The sequence below is a fragment of the Antechinus flavipes genome, chromosome 3 (assembly GCF_016432865.1).
Source record: "Antechinus flavipes isolate AdamAnt ecotype Samford, QLD, Australia chromosome 3, AdamAnt_v2, whole genome shotgun sequence".
NCBI lineage: Eukaryota > Metazoa > Chordata > Mammalia > Dasyuromorphia > Dasyuridae > Antechinus > Antechinus flavipes.
Genome location: NC_067400.1, coordinates 412,742,357 through 412,763,187, shown reverse-complemented (window position 1 = coordinate 412,763,187; position 20,831 = coordinate 412,742,357). Strand labels below are relative to the sequence as shown.

The following is a 20,831-nucleotide window of genomic DNA, read 5'->3' as shown; positions in this document are numbered from 1 at the left end:
AGCATCAACTTCAGTGGAAAACTGATATGTATATTTAAAAAAACAAAACAAAAGTAAGCATACATCTTTATCACAAATTGAAAGGAAGATTTCACCAAAGATTAGGAAAAAATTCATTTCTTGACAAGCAGTTAGGATAGCTGGCACTCTTGTATACGTGCTCAGAACTGTCCATCTTTGCTTCCTTATTGATTTTCTTTTGTACTCTGCTATGCACTTTATTCTTTTTATTCTTCCACTTTCCCCAAGCAGGCTACAGTTAAGCACAGATATATACATATGATGTGGGTAATGTAGACACCAAATGATGGTAGGCACCAAAAGTTGGGGTTCTATCATGTGAAGAATCTACAATTGCCATTCTCTTTGGCAAAAGATAGATTTTTTTTTTTTTTTTTTTTTAGGGAAGAGCTTACAGACAAAATGAAAGGGTACAACAGGCACCAGAAACGGCAAATATGAAATAGAGTAGAAAGCATATGAAAGACAAGTTCCTCAGTGAAATTCACAATTACCCAGTGGAAAGGGAGCACTTCATGAGGTTGAAGCATGCCCTTAACTGACAGGCTAAATCCTGAGAAGGACTTAGCACCCTAAAAGAATTAGCTGTAAGGAGGAGAAGTGAGTTTGGGAAGCATAGTGGAGTTTGGAAAAATACCACAGGGCCTGGAGGAAGAGGAAAGAGAAAGATACCAAGAGGCAGAGTGCTGTGGCTGTGGTAGACTGATTCAAAAGAAGGCAGTAGCCATGGAAGGTCCATAAGTAGATTTTTTAGGGAAAATTTAACCTCAGGAACATGACTGAGATTTCTGATAGGGCATCACTTCTCATCAATTCCTCTGCTAAAACACCCAACATTGAAGACCACATCACTTGCATGCATGCATGTGTACATTTGCATAGATACCTATAATCATACATAAATATACATATATACATTCATATTTTTACTATGCTTGTTGAGTCTGTTTTTCTGAAGGTAGATAACATTATCCTTCTTAGTTCCAAGTTTTTCTTTCCATATTTTTCTAACTTCACAAATTCATCATTTCCTGTGCCAAAGCAATATTCCGAACTATCTCTAGTTGTTTTGAATGGTCTAAAACAATAAGGCTACATATAGTGTAGTTTCCCTAATTTTTTTCTCTTTTGATTGAATCTATTTTAACTTTAACTTTGTCTGAGACCAATAATTAGTATCCTTCCTTTTTTTTCCTAATTAATTCTGTTCCTGATCATTATTATTGTTTTTGTGTGTATCTTTTTTTCCCCATCCCTGCTGATTCTTCTACTTCTACCAGTTAGTTTGCCTTGCTATTAACCTCCTACCTCTACTCCCTACTTCCTTCCTAATCCTCTCTCTTCTTTTCCCTCCCTGCTTATTAACCTACACATCCTTTTTTCTATACGCCACCTTATTCTCTTCTCTATTTATAAATTTTGAAGAGTTTTATACTCTTCAAGATACTATTCCCTTTTTAACCCATTCCTGATGTAGTAGGATTTCAGAATTACCAGCCCTCCTCCCCCATCTAATGTGTTAGTTCTTGCTCTGAATCTTATTTGTATAACATAAATACTGTTTTTACCTTTTCTTCTACAGTTTTGCTTTTTAGACACATCATACTTCAACTCTACCCCAATCTTTCTTTTGGACTACCCAGTTACTAATGATAGTTTTAGACATATGGGTGACATTTCCATATATAAAACACATACAGGTTACTCTTGTTGAGTTTCTTGAAATTAGTCTTTGATGTTTATCTTATTTTATTTTTTATATATCAAATTTTCTGTCAAGTATAGGAGTTTTTGCAACCAAATCCTGAAAGTCTGGCAATTCATTAAATGCCACCCTGCCTTTTTGGGAGGCGGGGTGTTCAGAATTAAAGTTAATTTTGCTGGACATATTTTCACTGCAACTCGTTTTTTTTTTTATCTTTTTTTTTTTTTTAAATCTTAAAAATATAGTATTTTAAGACCTGTGGCCTTTTATTGTAGTTGTGACTCCAGGATATTTGAATTGTTGTTAATGTTGTTTTGTTGTTGCTTGTGGGTTTCAGAATTGGGTTTCAGAATTTAGCAGTAATGTTCTTCTAGGTTTTCCCTATAGGATCCCTTTCAGGTGATGATTGGTGGACTTTTTTCTATTTCTACTTTCCCCTTCTGTCCTAACACTTCAGGACAATTTTGTATAATTATTTCTTGTATTAGATCAAGATCCATTTTTGATTGTGGCTTTTGGGTGGTCCAATTATTCTTAGGTTTTCTTTTCTTGATATGTTTTCCAGACACATTGTTTTTCTTAAGTTGTTTCACTTTTCTACTATTTTTCATTCTTTACATCATTTTTATATCAGTTTTATAATTTCTTCATCTCTTATGATTTTACTGGCTTTGCCTTGCCCAAGTTTAATTTTCTTCCTTCAGATTCTGGGTTTCCTTTTCTAATTGGTTAACTTTCTTTTCACAATCTTCTTGTTTTTTTCTTACAAACTTGACACACATTCTCAGTTTCTTTTATTTGATTTTTAAAGTCTTTTTTTAGTTCTATGAATTCTTTTGGGACAGTGATCATTTGAAATTACCCTTTGGGATAGGAGAGATTTTTTTTTTTTTTATACTTCAGTAGCCTCCTCTGAAGATAAATTTCAGTCTTCCCCATTCCTATAGTAATTTTCTGTGGTTGGGTTCTTTTTTCCTTTGTCTTTTTTTTTTTTTTTTTTGAAATGAAAAGTTTTAGTGTTTATTACAATGTGTTAATTTTACATATGTTTTAGGAAGGTTATTTTGGTAGCTGTATGCAGAATTAATTGGAGAATGACTCAATGTATAGATCAATTAGAAAGGCTATTGCAGTAATTAAAGATCTTAGTGGAGAAAATCAGACAGATGTGAGAAAAGTTGATGAGATTAGAATTGAGCAAGACTTGGCAACTAATAGGAAGGAGATTGAAGAATCAAAAGATGGCTTAGGATTGCAAATGTAGGTATCCTGAATAGTAGTGCTCTCCATAGTGATAGCAAAATTAAAAGAGGAAGATTTGGGAGGGACTCAAAGAGTGTGAGATGGGAGGTTTGAGGAAGGACAGAAAGGTTTGGAAGAACTACTATGGAGTATGTACTAATGAATTAATAAGGAAGCTATGGAGGAATTGGCTAACCATAGTGAGGGCCCAGTTGAGATTGTATAACATAAATTTGTACTGAAACCCACTGAGAGAGTGGTCAATACAGGGAAAATTATCTGGAAAATATTTGAAGGAGTTAAAGAGTTTACTGTCATGATGGAGATGATGGGTTTTGTAAAAGAAAAGCCAATAGATTATAGTTGGATAAGGGAATTTTGGAGGTAGTATTAAGAGTGATAGTAAGATCAAGGGTATACAAACAGAATGGTAGTATTTTCTGTGAGAATTAATGAGAGGGAGATTATTTTATTTTAATTAGTGCTCAGAATACAAAATTGTATTTTATATAAAAATGTGTTTTTATTTAAACAGTATTCTCACAAATTTCTCATGTTAGGAAAGCTTGCATAGAAATGAATATGGTGCACATTACAAAATTATAAGAATACTTTGTGCTTGTAATTGTCAGAGAATGAAGTCTTCTTGACAGTAAACATTTACTAAAGTACCTGCTTTGTTTCAGGCACTTTGCTCAGTATTGAGGTTGCAGATATCCTTGCTCTCTAAGAGACCAGAATCTAATGGAGAAGACATACAAAGACAAGCCCACACTCTTCAATAGAGAAAGCCAAGTAAAAAATGAACAGGAGAAAGTATAATGGGGGAAGAAGGGAAAGAGAGAGAGAGAAAAAAGAAAGAAAGGGAGGAAGTGGAGTAGTCCAGTAGTAAGAATGACAAATAACCAAGATCTAGATTTCCCCTTTTCCAAAGAAGCAGATTTATAGGAGCACAGAATTACACAGGATGGTGATTTGAAATGTGTATCATTGAAGGAGTTACTTACATTGACATAATCAGATCCATCAAGAATAATATAATACAATATGCTTAACAAAATTATGTGTTGAATGTAATTTTTTTTTCCTTGATGATTTAGAAAGGGTTTCAGGAACTTATAGTATCTTAGAGATATCATGGCACAGAGTTCTGCTAAAGAGACTTCCAATTGAAAGACTAACAGTTTAATCGGTCTTTATATGAATTTCTGCAATTCATTAGAAAATATTTTCTATAATTTTGCTTCTTTTCAGGGTTATAGATCTCTGTAGAAATGTAAAGGAAAGAATAGCAAAAGAGTGCAAAGAGAAAGGTGTCCAGTTTCCACCTCTTTCTACTTGCAGGTAAGTTTTTCTTATTCTTTGGTTCTTTTTTTCTAGGCAATCAATGCAATATTATATTTCCAATGTAAGGGAAGCATAATTTGCCTCTCTGTGTAGAGTCTTCAGTGTCACTTTTCTTGACATGCTTTCCTACTTTAGCTACTACTTACTCAGTTTAGGAACAGGATATCTCATTTTGGTTTGACCCTAAACTTCCCGGACAGGAGAATGGAACTGTAGATCAGGTTAGTAATGTAAGAGTAGAAAGAAATGTTGCCATTGAGGTCAGGCCCCTGGTTCTGACAGTGGCAACAGTTCCCATACCAAAAATAATAGCTGGAAGTTGACCATATAGCCACAGAATTTTTTTTCTTTGTAGATATTCACCTGCTAACCATTTACATTTGTTGATTAAATGAATGGGGGGGTAAGGGATGGCATTTGGGAAGAATATTTCAGACAAAAATTAGTGAACTTGCCTTTTTGGTTCAACTAAGTTGCAAAAGTGGCATTGAAAAGTAATTTTGTCAGTGGTAGAGAAAAACTACTATTGTACTCACTTAGTCTTCTGACATTTATTTTCTGTGTTACCCACCAGGCAACCAAGTATAACAAGATTGATTTGAGCATTTGACCTCTCTAAAAAGTCATAGCATTGATTGGCATGGAGAGTGAATGGAAAGCAGGTCAGACTTTGAGAAAAGGATCTTATGATAAATGAAATGGTAGTACTTTAACACTTAAAACCCCATTGAAACATCCTGCATGTGTAACTTCTAGTGTGTTTCATTTAATCATTTTTTTTTATTCATTTGAGGTGAAAAGGCCACATAATAGCAAAATGATCTTCAAACTGTTGTTTAGCTTCATATCTTCAGTCCAGTGCTAATAAATCATTAAAACATTGATTCTCAATGATTTTTTTCTTAGTGGTGAGTACTAGATATACAAGGGAAAAATATCCATTTTTAAGGGCTTTCTGGGTTTTTTGGTATGATATGATAATCTTGCATGTATTTCCAATGTGGTGTTAAATTTGTTATTTCTGAAAGTAATTTCACTATTTTTATGATTTTTATTTTTTGTGTCTATCACATTCTTTTCTGCTTATTTCTGTTTACAGGATAATTACTTGTTAATATAATACAAATTTATGCATTGATTTTTTTTTTATGTATACATATATATTCATACATGATTTTGTATGGATATCAGTACATTATATGTCTATATATAGTAATATGTGAAATGAGAGGATGGAGAGCTGCCTTCTGTGGCAGGAAGGATTCAAGTCTTAGGTGCATTAGTTGTGTGTTTCTAGATAGATAATTTGACTAGAGCGCGCTAGCTAGTTTTTTAAGGCTTTTAGGAGGAGGAATAGTTACTATTTTGTATCGGTGACAGGTGTTTCTTTACCAGGAGTTCCCTATATCATTGAAATCATGTGTAGAGAGCAGCTAGGTGTTGTAGTGAATAGATAGAATACCCGCCCTGAAGTCAAGAGGAACTGTGTTCAAATCTAGCCTCAAACACTGACAGTAGCTATGTGACTCTGGGCAAGTCACTTAACATTAATTGCTTTGGGAGAAAAAAAAACAAGGTATAGATCAAAAGTGATAATGAAGAGAGGGACCAGATTGATGTGGAGGTTTGAATAGACATTTATTCTGTGTTCAATTAAGTGCCATTTAAAGGGTTTCGAGTAGGAAAATAACCTAATAGCTGTGGTTTCAGAAAATTGATCTGGTGAAATTGTGTAGGCTGACTAGATGGGGACAGAGATGAGATGCAAGGCCACCAGGAAGAATTCTATTGCAATCAAGCAAGGATAAAGTAGTGATGATCTGGACTGACTGGCAGTGGGAATGAGAGAGGGAAGAGAAGGACATAGGAGATATTTGAAGAACATAGGGTCTTGTTCCAAAGAATAAAGGAAAGAGAAGAGCCATGATGAGCTCTGAATTATTTGAATCCAAGTCTTTGGGAGAATGATAATAATTATTGATGGCTAGAGAAGGTTTGATAGAGGGGCAAAAAGAATGTACTTCACTTTAATAAGTATTTATTGAACATTTACTGTGTCATTTGTTATATAAAAGAAATATTCTCAATGACTTTCTGAAAGATAGCTTTTGACAAATTATTTTTTCTAATTTTGAGTTAAATGCAAAACTAAACATTTTCTCCCTGCTATAATTTCACTTGTAAAAATAGCAGTTGAGGCACTGACAAGGTGGTCATGTGAGTAGAATAATATCCATGCTAATTGTGGTTTTTTTTTTTTTAAGTAACTCTTTTATCCTTAATATGTGTTTAAAATTCTGGAAGTTCTATTTAAATTTTATTTCCACAAGGGACTTAACTAATAAATGCTCTTCAAACCATAGGTTGTCCATATGGCTTTATTTTGATAGTGAAAAAAACTTTAGATATTAAGGTTCATCTATCATATCTACTCATCCAGATTTCTTATATCCTTGTTAAAAGTTTGTTAAAATCTTGTTTAAAAAAAAAAAGAGAGATGAGCAGCTTTTATTTCAGGATGTATATATGTATGTGTGTGTGTGTGTGTGTGTGTGTGTGTGTGTGTGTGTGTGTATATATGTGTATATATATATATATATATAAAATTCTTTTTGCCCTTTGTTCCTCCAGAAGAACAGCTTAGATTTTTAATCTGGTACGAAAAAAAATCCTTTTCCTTGTACTTCTTAAAAATTTAAAATAGGAAAAAAGGAAAATTACAGTGTTTTATTTTATTCAGAATGCCAAGAAATGAAATGATTGAATCAATTACATATCTAGTTAATATAGTAAAAGATATTTGTTTAACACAGAAGAAAACAAATTAATTTAAATAAGTCAGAGAGTACTTTGGGATTTTTGCAATGTCTCTTTGGATCCAAGGTTACTATCTGTGTTTTTTTGACTTTCTGATAACCATAGTTGGTTTATTTCATTGAATTTCATTGTAATGTAATTTTTTAAAAATCCTCTATAATTATATACCCAAATGTAAATATGTGTGGGGCGGGGCAAGCTTTTTAAAATTCAAAGAAAAAAAAATTACCATAAAAATCTCACCATAGAAGAAAGGCAATAACTTAATGTGGACTCTTTCCAATGTATAATAATTCATGTTTTATTCAGCATTTTATTAATTATTTTTTGTTATTATTTGTATTTGAATACAAATTCCCACTCTAACCATGAGTTTCTTTTCCCCTTAAAGTTCTATAGTATAGAATTCTTGGTTAGCAAATACAGTAATTCAAAACTTAGATATGTTGGAGGTCACAGATCATTTTGAAATTAAAGAATAGGCTTTGATTTTTTGACAGCCATTATGTCGACTCTTCCAGGTGATTTGGGGACATCATGACATCATCATGCTTTGAGGTGCTCAGTGTGTTGGGAACTGAGTCAGCTGTTTAGATAACCAAAAATTCAGAATTGACTTTTTTTTATCAGGTGTTTTCTATCATGTGAACATGCTTTTTGGCCACAGATGTTTTCAGAAGCTTGTTATAACTTTGTGTAAAATTTCATTGCTTATCTATTGAAAATTGAATCCATGGTAGTGTATAAAACCCAATTCCACTAGGCTTTGCAGCAAAGGCTGAATTTTTTAGATAATAAAAGTAATTTTTTAAAATATCTTAATAACATGCTTCTATTTCTTTTATGTCTTTTAAGATTTGTTAATACGTATCAAATAGGGATCCTATACCTATCTTAGTTACATATTAGTTAAATATGGTTTAAATAAGATTTTGAGTGATTTCTGATATAAATTAATATCTTTCCCTTCACTTTCCCTCTCAACACCTTTAAAAGAGAAACCCAAGTAGATCTACCATTTTTCTTAAACTTTATACATTTTTATTTAAAAATTTATAAATTCAAAGGATTTTTTTGGTGAGTGAATTAACATTAGGAAAAAGCACAGCTGGCAAATTGGCAGCAACAGAAGAAATTAAGCATTGTTGAAGAGCTTATTTCTTCCTTTTCAAGGCACCTAACATTTGGCCTGAACGACCATTAAAATTTTAGATTAGATTCTGTTTGTATTTTGTAGTAAAAGGGGTATTTCCTCTGTATTTGTTACTTCTGCTAAATTGAATTCGTTGCGGGAACCTTGCTAATTGGGTTTGCAGATTTGAGTATGATTACCTTTGCTTTCATTTAAACTCTTCAGCTAATTGCATTTGCATAGCCTGGGTGACTTGTGCTTTATAAGAGATGGGAAGAGATTTGTTAGACAAATATTTAATTTCTTCTGACTCAAAAAGTCACTTGAAACAGTATCTGTGTGTACTAAATCATGATGGAGTTAACATGTTCATTTCAAACTACTCCACAGTCTATTTTAATAAAGTCAAAGCCTTTCTAAAGATGATTGAACTGAATAGATTCAATGGTATAGGTGTGACATAGTCTGATCGATGGTTTTAATAATTTCTAAACATTAGACTGAACTAAAATTCATATTCTAAATTTCATACCTCATCTTGAGATTTGGGAAGTCACTACCACATCCTTTTTTTCTTTGACATGTTACTTATGTAACATGATTGTTATGATCTGTCTCCATACTCTTTTTCATCATGCATAGGTTCATTCACTATTAGCTACCTAGCAGTTTTATCTTTGGTCTCTATTTCAGGCTATCCTGCATACTAATGCGAGATTAATTTCCCTGAGATATTATTTTCCTCATATCACTTGCTTATGTAAGCGTTTACAATGGCTCCTCTGTTACCTCTTTAATCTAGTCCAAACAACTCAATTTGGAATTTAGAGTTTGTATTAATTGAGCCTATTTTACTTATCCAACCTTATTTTGTATTTAGTTTGTTTGGCCTTTGATGTTTTATGAAACAAACTCATGACTACTTCTGATCCTTCTCTGATGTTTCTTCTGACATTACTTTTCCTCTCTGCTGAGTCAGTACAATTCTAAGCTAACTTAAAGATCCAACTCAAAGCAATTTCTCCGTTGGTCTTTTTCTGTCAGTTCACAACAGTCTTTTTCTTCTTTGAAATGTAGTTAATGCTGCAAAATCTCAACCTTCATTTTATATAATTTAGGAATATTAGGAAGCTAATAACTATTACTAGTTTATATCCAGTTAAATTATGAATTCCTTAAAGAACAGGAACAAGGTCTAAAAGACTCATGGCTGTTACTTAATAAATACTTGTTAGCCCAGTCATTAAGCTAATTCAAACTCTTACCAAGAAGGCATATGTTTTTCTTCTCTTGACCAATTAGTTCTTTTTAAATATTTTGTCAAAAGGAAAAAGAAAAATCAGTTTTCTGTTTTCGTTCATTGCCTCTGAATAAAAACACTTATTTACTTTTCAGAAAAACTAGTTAAACTTCACAGTCCAATCTTTTCACAATTCTCTAAGAAATAAAAATACAGTAAAGTTTATAAAAACTTTATATTAGAAATTATGTCAATACTTTAAGAGTCTTGCAGCTCCTTTGTGATTCTTTCCCATGTTCTTTTAAGTTGGAGACCTTTATCTGGGTCTTTTAAAACTGGGGTTGGGGGGATGGATAATGCCATTTCAGAATGTAGGGTATCCATTATTCAACTGACAGTCAAATTTTATTAAACATTTAATATGTGCTAGTTGCTGTCCTAAGTGCTGGGATAAAATAAGCAAAAACATTCAACATATGAACCAATACATACAAGTTGAATATAAAGTAGATGGAAGGCAATCTTAGAAAGGCTTTGTCTCCTGGAAATACCTAGACGTGCCTTTTAGAGAAGGTAATCCTTGAGCTTAGTCTTAAAGGAAGCCTGGGGTTCTCAAGGACTGAAGTTGAGAAAGAGTATTCCAGGCATAAGGAACATCCAGTACAAATATGGGAAGTAGAGTGTAATATGTAAGGAATAACTAATAGTTCAAATATGGCTGGATTGTGAAGTTTCTGGAAATGAGTAGAATATAAGGTTAGAAAAGTAGGAAGGGAACAACTAGATGTTGCAGTGAATAGAGCCTTGAAGTCTTGAGAACCTGAGTTCAAATGTGGCCTCAGATACATCAGTTCTAGATGTGTGACCCTGGACAAGTCACTTAACCTCAATTGCCTCAGCAAAAAAAAAAAAAAAAAAAAAGTAGGAAGGGACAGTTTTACAGGATTCAAAATGACACACAAAACACTTTGAATTTGATCCTTTAGGTTATAGTGAGTCACGGGAATTTTTTGAGTAGATAGGTGATACGGTCAGACCTATACTTAAAGAAAATCATCAGCTTGGAAATTAAATCGACAATGGATTGTATTGAGAGATTTGAGTCAGGGAAGATTAATTAGAAGGCTATTGGAATAACCTACATAAAAGAAATGAGAACCTGAAGGTAGACCCTGTTTGAGTTGAGAGAAAGAGATGTATACAAAAGCTAGTGTAGAGAAAGAAATTAGAAAATTTGGCACTATATCACAAGTGTGGGGTGAATGACAGAAGGGAAGTTAAAATCAAAATTGTAAACTTATATGACTGGAAAGATGTTGCTGTTTGACAATAAGAGAGACTTGGGTTTGAACTCATCCTGAGTTCTTTTCTGGATGTGTTGAGTTTGAGATGATTATTAGCTTTGAAATACTAAATAGGCACTATAGGGCTAGATAAGTAAATCTTGGAATCTTCTTCATAGAAGTGATTTATAACTCTTGTAAGCCAATAAGACTAGCATGTTTAGAGAGAAAAGTGGATCTAGGACAGAACTTTGGGAGAATTTGGTGAGGTAAATGGGGGATGGGACTAGTAATTAGTGACCTTGATGTAAATGAAGAGCAAGCAAAAGAGAATGAGAAGAGTAGTATCACAAAAATCCAGAGAGAAAAAAGCATCCAAGAGGGAAAAGGTGGTCAACTATGAAATGCTGCAGAAAAGTCAAAAAAGCTGAAGATTGAGAAAAAGTTACTAAATTTTTCAATTAAGAGATCACTAATACTTGTAGAAAGAATGTTTTTATTTAAATGATGAAATCAGAAGCTAGATTGCAGAGGGTTTTGAAGAGAGTGAGAAGAAAAGTTATGACTAAAGCAAAACAACTCATAATTCTATATTAAAATTATTTTAAATTATTGCTAAAAATAGTTTGTTTTTTTTTTTTTTTTATTTAGCATTGAGACTCAAACTCTCCTATTGGCATTTTCCCAGAGTATTTAATTTCCTTAATGCTGAAATATCTGAAAAAGACACTATGTTCGTAACTATATATATTTAAATGTTCATAAATTATCTATGAAGAATGGCAAAATTAGTAATTACATCTTGCTTTTAAAGCATGCCATTTCCCAAAGAACTCTAAGCACTTTATGAATTCTAAGGTTCCATAAATTTAGAAGGAAAACAACTTTGAAAAGCTTGGACCTGGCACAGATCTTTGTCAGTCATTGAGAGTTTTTTCCATAGCCTCTGTGTTGGTCTCTAATAGCATATTATTTCTATAGAAGGAAAATTTATTTCATACCTGATTACTCATCATATAACTATTCATCATTGGCAGTTATTTTCTTCCTTTGACAGGAATGCCAGTATGATGTTTATCAGGTAAACAAGTCTTAATTTTTTTTATACCATTGTCATGAGAAAATAATTGCATATATTTAATTGAATGAAGAAGAAGAAATGGTAAATTGGACAGTGCTCCTTAGTTGTTGATATCTATTACTTTTAGTTTGATACATTTCTCTCAAATTATGTACACTCTTCAATTTCATATCATCATTTTCATCGTTTAATTTTTTAAAAAAACAAAACCCAACAAATCTGACTATATACCAAATATATATTCACAGGTATACTTAAAAGTTCATTCCTATTATTTCTGAATAAGATAGTAAAAACAACAATGCCATTGATGAAAATATATAAAGGAAGATTTTGTTTAATTTTTCAGTATAGTCTTTAGCAGTATGAGATTAAACAGAAAATTGATGACTAAATTTGTGTTGGCTAATATTGACTAATGTTACACTAAAAATAAGATCCTTTTCTCTTCCAATCCTTTTTTAGCTTACCAGTTTTTGGCACTAGCACTAAAAGGGGCTAATCGAGATTCCTTTTAGATGAAAAAGCAATGAAAAAGAATTCTGCAACAGGGAAGAAAATTGGATAAGGAATGAGAAAAATGGCCTAAACCAATCTTAAGAATTATCTTTAAAAATCTGGTAGTTTTATATGTTATGATCTTTATTTCATGTAATACTAATTTTTTAAAAATTTGTTCTCTTGTCTTTTAGGGTGACACAGACATATGATGCAGGTGCATGTATCTACTTTTATTTTGCCTTTAACTATAGAGGAATTAGTGATCCTCTGACTGTCTTTGAAGAAACTGAGGTAATTGAAAATAAACAACTTATTTTTCTTAATTATTTTTAGTCAAATTGTAATATGTTTTGATGCTTAACTTGATAATCTTTGATCATAAATTATTAATGTCAATTGTTAGTTCATAGAAGGACTGTGAACATTCCCTTAGTGTTTTGGCTTGGTTGCAAAATAACAGTCCCATTCTTATCTATAGGTTGTAAATTCTTTGGTCTTGTTTTTAACATATAGCATTTGGGTGCAAAAGTATTATACATAAGGCTCAGGAGCCCCATGATATCACTTTGCAGTAGAATGTATCCAGATGGTAACTGCTCTAGAGGTTAACCCCATAGCTGTAATAATTTTTTTTAATATTTCCTGCTTTAGTGATAATAGGAATGTTTTCATGTTGAGGTTTTATATACAACCTTCTTATTTTATAAATGAGGAAACTGAGGTCCAAGAAGTTAGGGCATTTGTCTAAAGTCACAAAGGTAATTACAGATATCTAGAATTCAAATTCAGGTATTCTGACTCCAAATCCAATTCCTCATTGTTTTCCTACAGATTTGAATTTAGTTATTTTATTACTATTTACCTTTACTTCTTTTCCCCAAGAAAAATAGAATTGGCTTCTAATTATATATACTATTGGAGAATTGCAAACACAAATAATCCAGCATTGTACAGGATATCCTCAGCAATTGCAGGGCATAAGTTCTAGAGGTTCTTATAAATTGAGAAATCCTGGATATTTTTTGCCAGCAGTAGTAGGATGTTGTGCTCTGGATCACCTCCTTTTTTCTTTTATCTTCACCCAATGCAAGAGGGGTGACAGATTGAATGGCATGAACTGGGGAGGCTCAGCCTAACTTGGGTTAGACTAAGATTTGTGGTCTTCCACATTAGTTTGGATACCTTTTATTGTTCTTTACTAGACTCCATTATAAATACTAAATGTGGGATAAGCTAAATAGATGGCTTTTGTGTCATATCTTTGTGTCCTATCAGGAATAGCGTCTCACAGCATGGATATTCAGATCCTGACATCTTGAATTGAAAATGAGGAAGAGTTTATCATTTAGGTTTAAATAGAAATACTATTTTATGTGTATGCACACCATGTGCGTGCACACCAGTTATAACTTGGACTTCGTACATTTTTGACATTTTCCTAATCTGAACTGAATTTTGGCAGCTTAGTATACACTATGCCATGCTAAGAATTGGAGTATTTTGCATGGTGCCTAGTGCCTAGTAGTCATTTAACAAATGTTTTTTTGACTGATCAAATTCCTAGGTACCAAGGATAATCTAATCATAAAAAACTGAAAGATGACTATGATCCCAATTTCTGCAACTTTAGTTTTTTGATACTTCATTTATTCTAGTTGTTTACTTCTTATTGTTATTTTTCAGGCTTTTAACACAAAGTAGGCATAGAATTTCAAAAAGTTTGGTATGGTCCTCACGAGGAGGAGAATTATTTCAACGTTACTGTTTAATATACTTTAAAATAATAACAATTGTTAACATTTATAAAACTCTTTGAGTTTTTTGAAATGTTCTCCATTTTAATCTCTTTTGGTCTTCACAACAGTCCTGTGAATGAGCATCATGTTCATTTTACAAATGAAAAAGTTACTTGCCTAGGGTTACCATAGCTAGTAGGTGTCTGAGGCAGGATTTGAAGCTAGGTCTTTCAGCATACTATCTTTTATAGCATCTAACTGCCTCTCCTATTTTGAGAAAATAATACATTAAATCATATTTTAAAATTAGCACTATAGAGCTCTCTAAGCTTTATATATATGCAGCTCTCTACGATTAAGTTGCAGAGGTGTCCAAATTGATGAAATTCCCTATACCATTGATGTTCCATAGTCTTCTCAACTTATGTCTAAAACTTAACTCGTTATCTTTTTTGTAGAACTTACCTCTTTTTCAGACTTCCCCATTTCTGTCAAAAGTACCACCAGCCTTCTAAAGTCATTCAGCGTCAGAACATCAGCATTATCTTAAGTTCTTCACACTTCTTTTTCTATATGTCTATCAGTGCAAAATTTTCCTCTATAATATTTCTCACAGCTTTCAGACTAAGTCAAATCCTCATCACTCCTTGCCTTAGAATACTGCACAAACCTCCATTTGGCCTCCCTACCTCAAGTTCTCCTCATGTCAATCTATCCTTGACATAGCTGCAAATTATTTTCCAAAAGCATAAGTCTTATCACTTGTAGAATAATTTTCTTTTTTGTTCCTAAGATCAATTCTAAACTCCTCTGTTTGGCTTTTAAAGCCCTTTAGAATTTGACTCTAGGATACTTTTCTAGTTTTATTATACATCATTCCCCTTCCCTTATATTCTGGTATTCCCATACAAACTGATCTTCTTTCTGTTCCTCAGTCTTCTTTCTCTGAGACTTAGTGTATATCTTTCTCACTTTTGCTTAAGTACCACCTTCTAAGTAAAACTTTTCCTGATTTCCTAATACCTGTTAATCCCACTCCCCATTACCTTGTATTTATTTTGTATATCTTTATTATATGTACATGTTGTCTACCCTGATAAGAGTGTTAGTTCTTGGTAGCAGAGACTGCTTTACTTTTTATTTTTGTATTCTCAATACCTGGCACATAGTGCTTAATAAATGCTTGTTGATTGATTTAATGAAGCCTGAAGTCTGGCTAAAAAATAAATAAAATATCACTAATCACTCAAAGATTCTTTGACCTTTCAGAACAATTAAACTGATGGAACACATTAGCAAAACCCTTAGACATTTATGGTTAGTCTCTGATATTTTTGTGAATAATACTTTTTTGTGTGCAGGAATAATAATGACTTTAATGCAGAATTGGTATAAGAACCTTTTATTTCCTGTTATTTGCAGATAACTTGTCACAATCTAGAGCTAGTAAATGAATTTTATTACCTTTTTGTCATTCTATGTGTTCAAAACACTTGTAGAGATTATAGAATTTAATGAAGGAATACTTATAACAGATTGCTGTCGTTTTGTATAGGCCCAGTACTATTTGCATAATATTTCTAAGTTTTGAGGCTTACAGGAAATAGAACCTGCATCTTTCCCATCTTTCTTAACTTTGCAAAGTAAAGGTTAAGTAAAAATTATTTTACTGTTTTCAAATTCAGGCAGCTGCTAGAGAGGAAATCCTTGCCAATGGAGGAAGCCTGTCACATCATCATGGAGGTAATAATTTTGTTTAGGATTCATAAAATTCCCAATTTGTAAGTGCATTTTTACTAAATAGTTCTATTCTCTTAATATTAGTGATAAAAATTACATAATAATTTATTGGAATTTCTTTAGATATAGAAGCATAGAGGATTTTTTGGTGGAGAAAAATCATCATCGTCATCATTATTATCATTTATATAATGATCTTTACAAAAGAATTTCCTCACAAGGCTGCTGTTAGTTGTATAAGCCAGTTATTATTATCATTTCCATTTTACAGATGAGGAAACTGAGTCTCAGGAAGAAGGGGTAGTGGACCAAGTTATTTAATTTAAAATTTCAAAATTTTAATTTTTTTTTCTTTTTTTAATTTGCTTCTATTGAAAGAACAGGTTCAAATATATAAATAAAAAAATATAGAAGTGATCAAAACAGTGACTGGGAGATTGTAAACTTGTCTTTTTTCTTTTAATTATCAGTTGTTTAACCACCTTCAAATCATCTATTGTTTTTAAAATAGTAATTCCCTCAAAATAATTTTGTTTCCATGATGTTTTTGAAGATAATCTTTATAATTATCATGAAATTGTTATCATTTTTTGTTTGTTGTTTTTGTTTGTTTGTTTTGTTTTGCTGAGGCAATTTGAGTTAAGTGACTTTGCCCACGATCACACAGCTAGGAAATGTTAAGTATTTGAGGTCAGATTTTGAACTCAGGTCCTCCTGACTTCAGGACTGGTGCTCTATCCACTTCACCATCTTGCTGGCCCTGTTATCATTGTTTTTAATGACACCATTATAGTGAAAATATTATTCTTTTGTCTTTTTATTTTTCATCATTTCCTTTAAATCTCATTTCTTTGAGTTCATTCATAGTCATTATTTCTTATTATACGGTGATATCTATAACATGCATATGCCATAATTTGATCAACTGTTCTCCAGTGGTCAGTTATCTTATTATTTTTTCAGGATTTTAAAATTAAAGATGGTGTAATGAAGAGAGTCTGGTCTCTATTAAATAACAAAGCTACCTTCAGTTCAATTCATGTGACTTCTGGAAGATGTGTGGTATTGAATCAAGAAAATCTATCCCAATTTACAATGAAAAGTTATTTTTTCTATCTTTTTACCTATTTGGGGGAATGTTCTTATAGTGCCAATAAATAGGCTGGAGAGAAGAGGTTCCATAATGCCACCAAGAATACAACAAGGAAGCTATAAAAGCCTGATAAGATGCTCATTTGCAGATACTTTCTTATTTTTTCCATTAGAATTTTTTTTAAATATATACTTTTTAATTTTATTCTTGGACAAATAGAATGCAGTATCTTTATTTTGAATTGGAAAATGGTTTTTTAGAATAGTATTTTAGTTATAGAAGGAAAAAAGATTTTGTGAAGAAAAATGGTAGTCTTAATTTATCAAAGCTGACTTATTGTCTGCTTCTAGAAGTTTGGATAAAAAAATTGTCCTCCAACTTCTGATATTTTACTCTATCCTCCCTATCAAATGTCTTTTAAAAGAACTGCTAACAAGTATCAAAGTAAACTCTTTATCCTCTCTCTTTCCTTTCTGTCTATCCAGAACTGAAGAGAAGAGAGGAGCCAGGGATATTAAATTCCTTTTAAAATATAGAAACATCTATGTAATAAGCCAAGAGCCCAACCCTAATCTTGCTATTATGTTGCAATTTTAGTCTTAAGCTTTCATAAAAATTGCATGCTACTCAATTTACAGATGTTTAGATATTTTAACCACATAAATTATTTAAAATTTTTCTCGATGCTGTATAATTGTTTAGAAAGTCATTGCATTGACTGACTAAATTAAACAAAGAGGTAGTTTTTTGTTTTTATAATGGAGACTTGAAGTTTAACAATATTTTCATGACGTATATTTTATGTGTGTTTATGCCAAGGCTTTGCTGGGTATGTGTTAATCTCAATGACATTTATCTTCATGAGTATGGAAATAATAGATAATTTATTTACTGACGTAGCTACAAGTAAGCTATTCTTCATCTTCCAAGTGAAGATAAATGCCAAAACGAAATTGTTTCATGCAGTAGCATAAACAATGTTATCTTGAAAACATTTCATGTCCTTTGAGCCAAGTTAAACAGTAGTTCAACCATGTTATATACATTGGATAAAATTTATTTAGTTGTCTAAAGATAAATGCAAATTGCTCCTCTTCATTCTATTCAAAATATTACCTAATAAGAATTATAAATGATATTTACATGGTGCTTTATTGTTTGTAAAATGTTTTAAATAGTCAACTCATTAAGAATCTCCCAACAATCCTATTAGATAGCTATTACAGATTTTATTTTACCGATGAGAAAACTGAGACTCAAAAGAGAATGACCTGCCCAGATCCCCTCAGCTACAAGTATCCAAAGTGATAGGAATGAACGGTTTTCTGAATTCTTTCTAACTCTACATTAAACCCAAGAGTTCTGCAGTTTTTGTTTAATTTAGAATGCTATTTTTTGACTTTAAGCATAAGATCACTATTATATAACCTCGGGTTTATATGAAAGGAACCTTGTCATAAAATACCCATTTTTGAAGTATGCTATGAATGAATAAAGTGCTATAATATGAATGAATGTAGGCTAGAAGCTTCTAGTTCATTTTATTGTATTACTCATACATATATCATATTTCCCTGTATCAATTACTGATGTGAATGATCTTATTTTCTGGTTGTTTTGTACTGATAGGATCATTTTGGTTTAGATTCTTGTTTCTCAGAGTTATTAATAAAATGATTGCAGATCAGATCAGATTACAGTAAAATTTCCTGTGTAACAAAACTATTTTCAGACCCCACTTGATGGCTTACCTTTTTGAACATTATGTGATACATTTAGGCATAATAAAATAATTTAATTTAGTTATACATTGAAGACTTCCTCCTTATATAATGATTTACCAAGAAAAGGTTTTTATTCCATTTGATACATTGAGTAGAAAACCTTTTTTGGGGAGATACTTAATATTATTTAAATTGTATGAAATAATTTAGGTACCATTTGAAAGCATAAAATATTATATATGCTTAGATTACTGTTTCTATATTTTGTTTTTAAAAAGTATTAAGTAAATCATTATAAATCCATGCTGAAATATACTTGAAAAAGTTTTTGTTTTTAGTATCTCTTTTGTTTTTCAAATTTTGTGAAAGGTTTATTGCTTTTATATAAAATGAGAATTACTGACTTGGCTTTAATTTTGTACATGCCATGGAATTTTATCATGTAAAAGTGGGCTTTTCCTCAAATATATATGAGAAAGTGTTGATATTGAATGTTTTTAAATGAAATTAACACTGGATAAATAAAAAGAAGTAACATCTTTTTCCTCCACATCCTGAATGCACTAGCCATTTCAGTCTGTAGTTTGATGCCCACATGATCTTCTATATACTTTGCTTTTAAAACAGAAATAACCTTTGTATGTTTACCAGGTAATTCCATCCCAAATTGTCGGATTTGTAGTTTCTTAAACAAAATCTAAGAAGTAAATCAATATAGACTGTATCTTACTCTAACTATTGAGGAAATAGATTCAGTTTATTTGAAAAAGATTGAAGCACTAGAGGGGAATAGATTTTGTTGTCATCCATTAATACTTTTTTCTTAGTCTATTACCAACAGTAATTCTCATTCAGTACAAAGTGCTGTGTTTTTCTATATGTAGGAAAAGCAGTGGATTTTTATTATATTGCTATAATTAAAATTACTATTAGAAAACCAATTTTAATAAGCTATCATTCTTTAAAAACTATTAATAATTTTGTAGTTAAAATTCTAAATTACTCTTCAGGATTGCTGCTTGTGTATTCATTTTAATGTATGCAATATTGATCACTACAAAACAAAATGGCAGATCCCTTAAATAGAAAATATTCATGTTAATATGAAGTTTGTATGTATTTTAATTTTTGAATAGCAGGGATTGATAGTTATACAGATAAACTGTTGAATGTGACTTATCTGGAAAGAGAACTTTTTTTGATTATATGGCAAGATTTTGTTTAATGTGTCAAAAATCTGATACTCAGAATTAACCTCATAGTATCCTCTTTATTTACTGACCTTCATCCCCTGTCATGACATTCTAAGTACCACTTTTGAGAAGTAGGGTTGGGGGTTGGGAGAATATTGATGCAATTTCTCTTGTTGTGTTTGGCCTGTAATTGTGATTAATAACAGTTGCTTTCACTATCTGGAAACAGACAGGCTGGTTTGTCTGCCTACAATCATGCTGTGATAAATGGAGCTATTTTAACTCTGGTTTTGTGTATCAAAGAAAACAGATGTAGTCTGGGACTCGAGGCTATAGGAAATATAAAGCCTGCTTAACTTAATCTTCATAGAGATTGTTTTTGTAAATGAAGAACTGGTCAGTTTAAACAACAAAGTTTACATTAGAAGCATATTTAATTTATGGCTAGGTTTTTTAAATTATTAGTCTTCTAAAACTAGGCATAAAATTACTGGTTGAGAATTAGAAAATTTCAAAAAAAAAAAAAAAAAAAAAAACCATGAACCAAATAGTTGTGTTAAAAATGTTCTTTGCTTGCTTGTTTTTGAAAGTAAGTTCAAAAGTTACATTTTAAATAATACAGTCCATCAGTGATTATTCCCTGTTCCTAACTCAGAGTTCAGTAACTTATGTTTCCTCATCTCCTTTGGAAATAGTTGTTGTTGTTTTTTCCCCAAAATATAATTGATATATCAGAATCTTTCCTATTAGTAGAGCAGAAAAAATTAATAGGGGCAAACTTTCAACCCATATTGATCCAAAGATAAAAAAAGCTTTAAAGTAAGAGAGAGTAATAAAAATAAGCAAATAACATCCATCACTTTGTGCAATTTCTTATAATCAAAGACAACAAGAAGTTTTGAAGCAAGAAGAGAGAACATGAGTGATAAGTAAATGACAGCCATCACTTTTTTGTACTATTTCTTATAAATTGCTG

At 31.7% G+C, this 20,831-nt stretch overlaps 1 protein-coding gene across 2 annotated transcripts in view; it reads left to right on the top strand.

Moving 5' to 3' along the window:
• The window catches only part of AGPS (alkylglycerone phosphate synthase), a 146,738-nt gene that overhangs the window by 112,120 nt on the left and 13,787 nt on the right, over positions 1-20,831 (top strand). The window contains exons 17-19 of one of the 2 annotated variants that reach the window (XM_051986137.1): positions 4,223-4,312; positions 12,561-12,660; positions 15,791-15,848. In XM_051986137.1, coding sequence (XP_051842097.1) covers positions 4,223-4,312; positions 12,561-12,660; positions 15,791-15,848 — 248 coding nt within the window. Of the gene's footprint in view, positions 1-4,222; positions 4,313-4,889; positions 5,153-12,560; positions 12,661-15,790; positions 15,849-20,831 lie in introns of those variants that run through there. The other variant, XM_051986138.1, reaches the window with a different exon arrangement.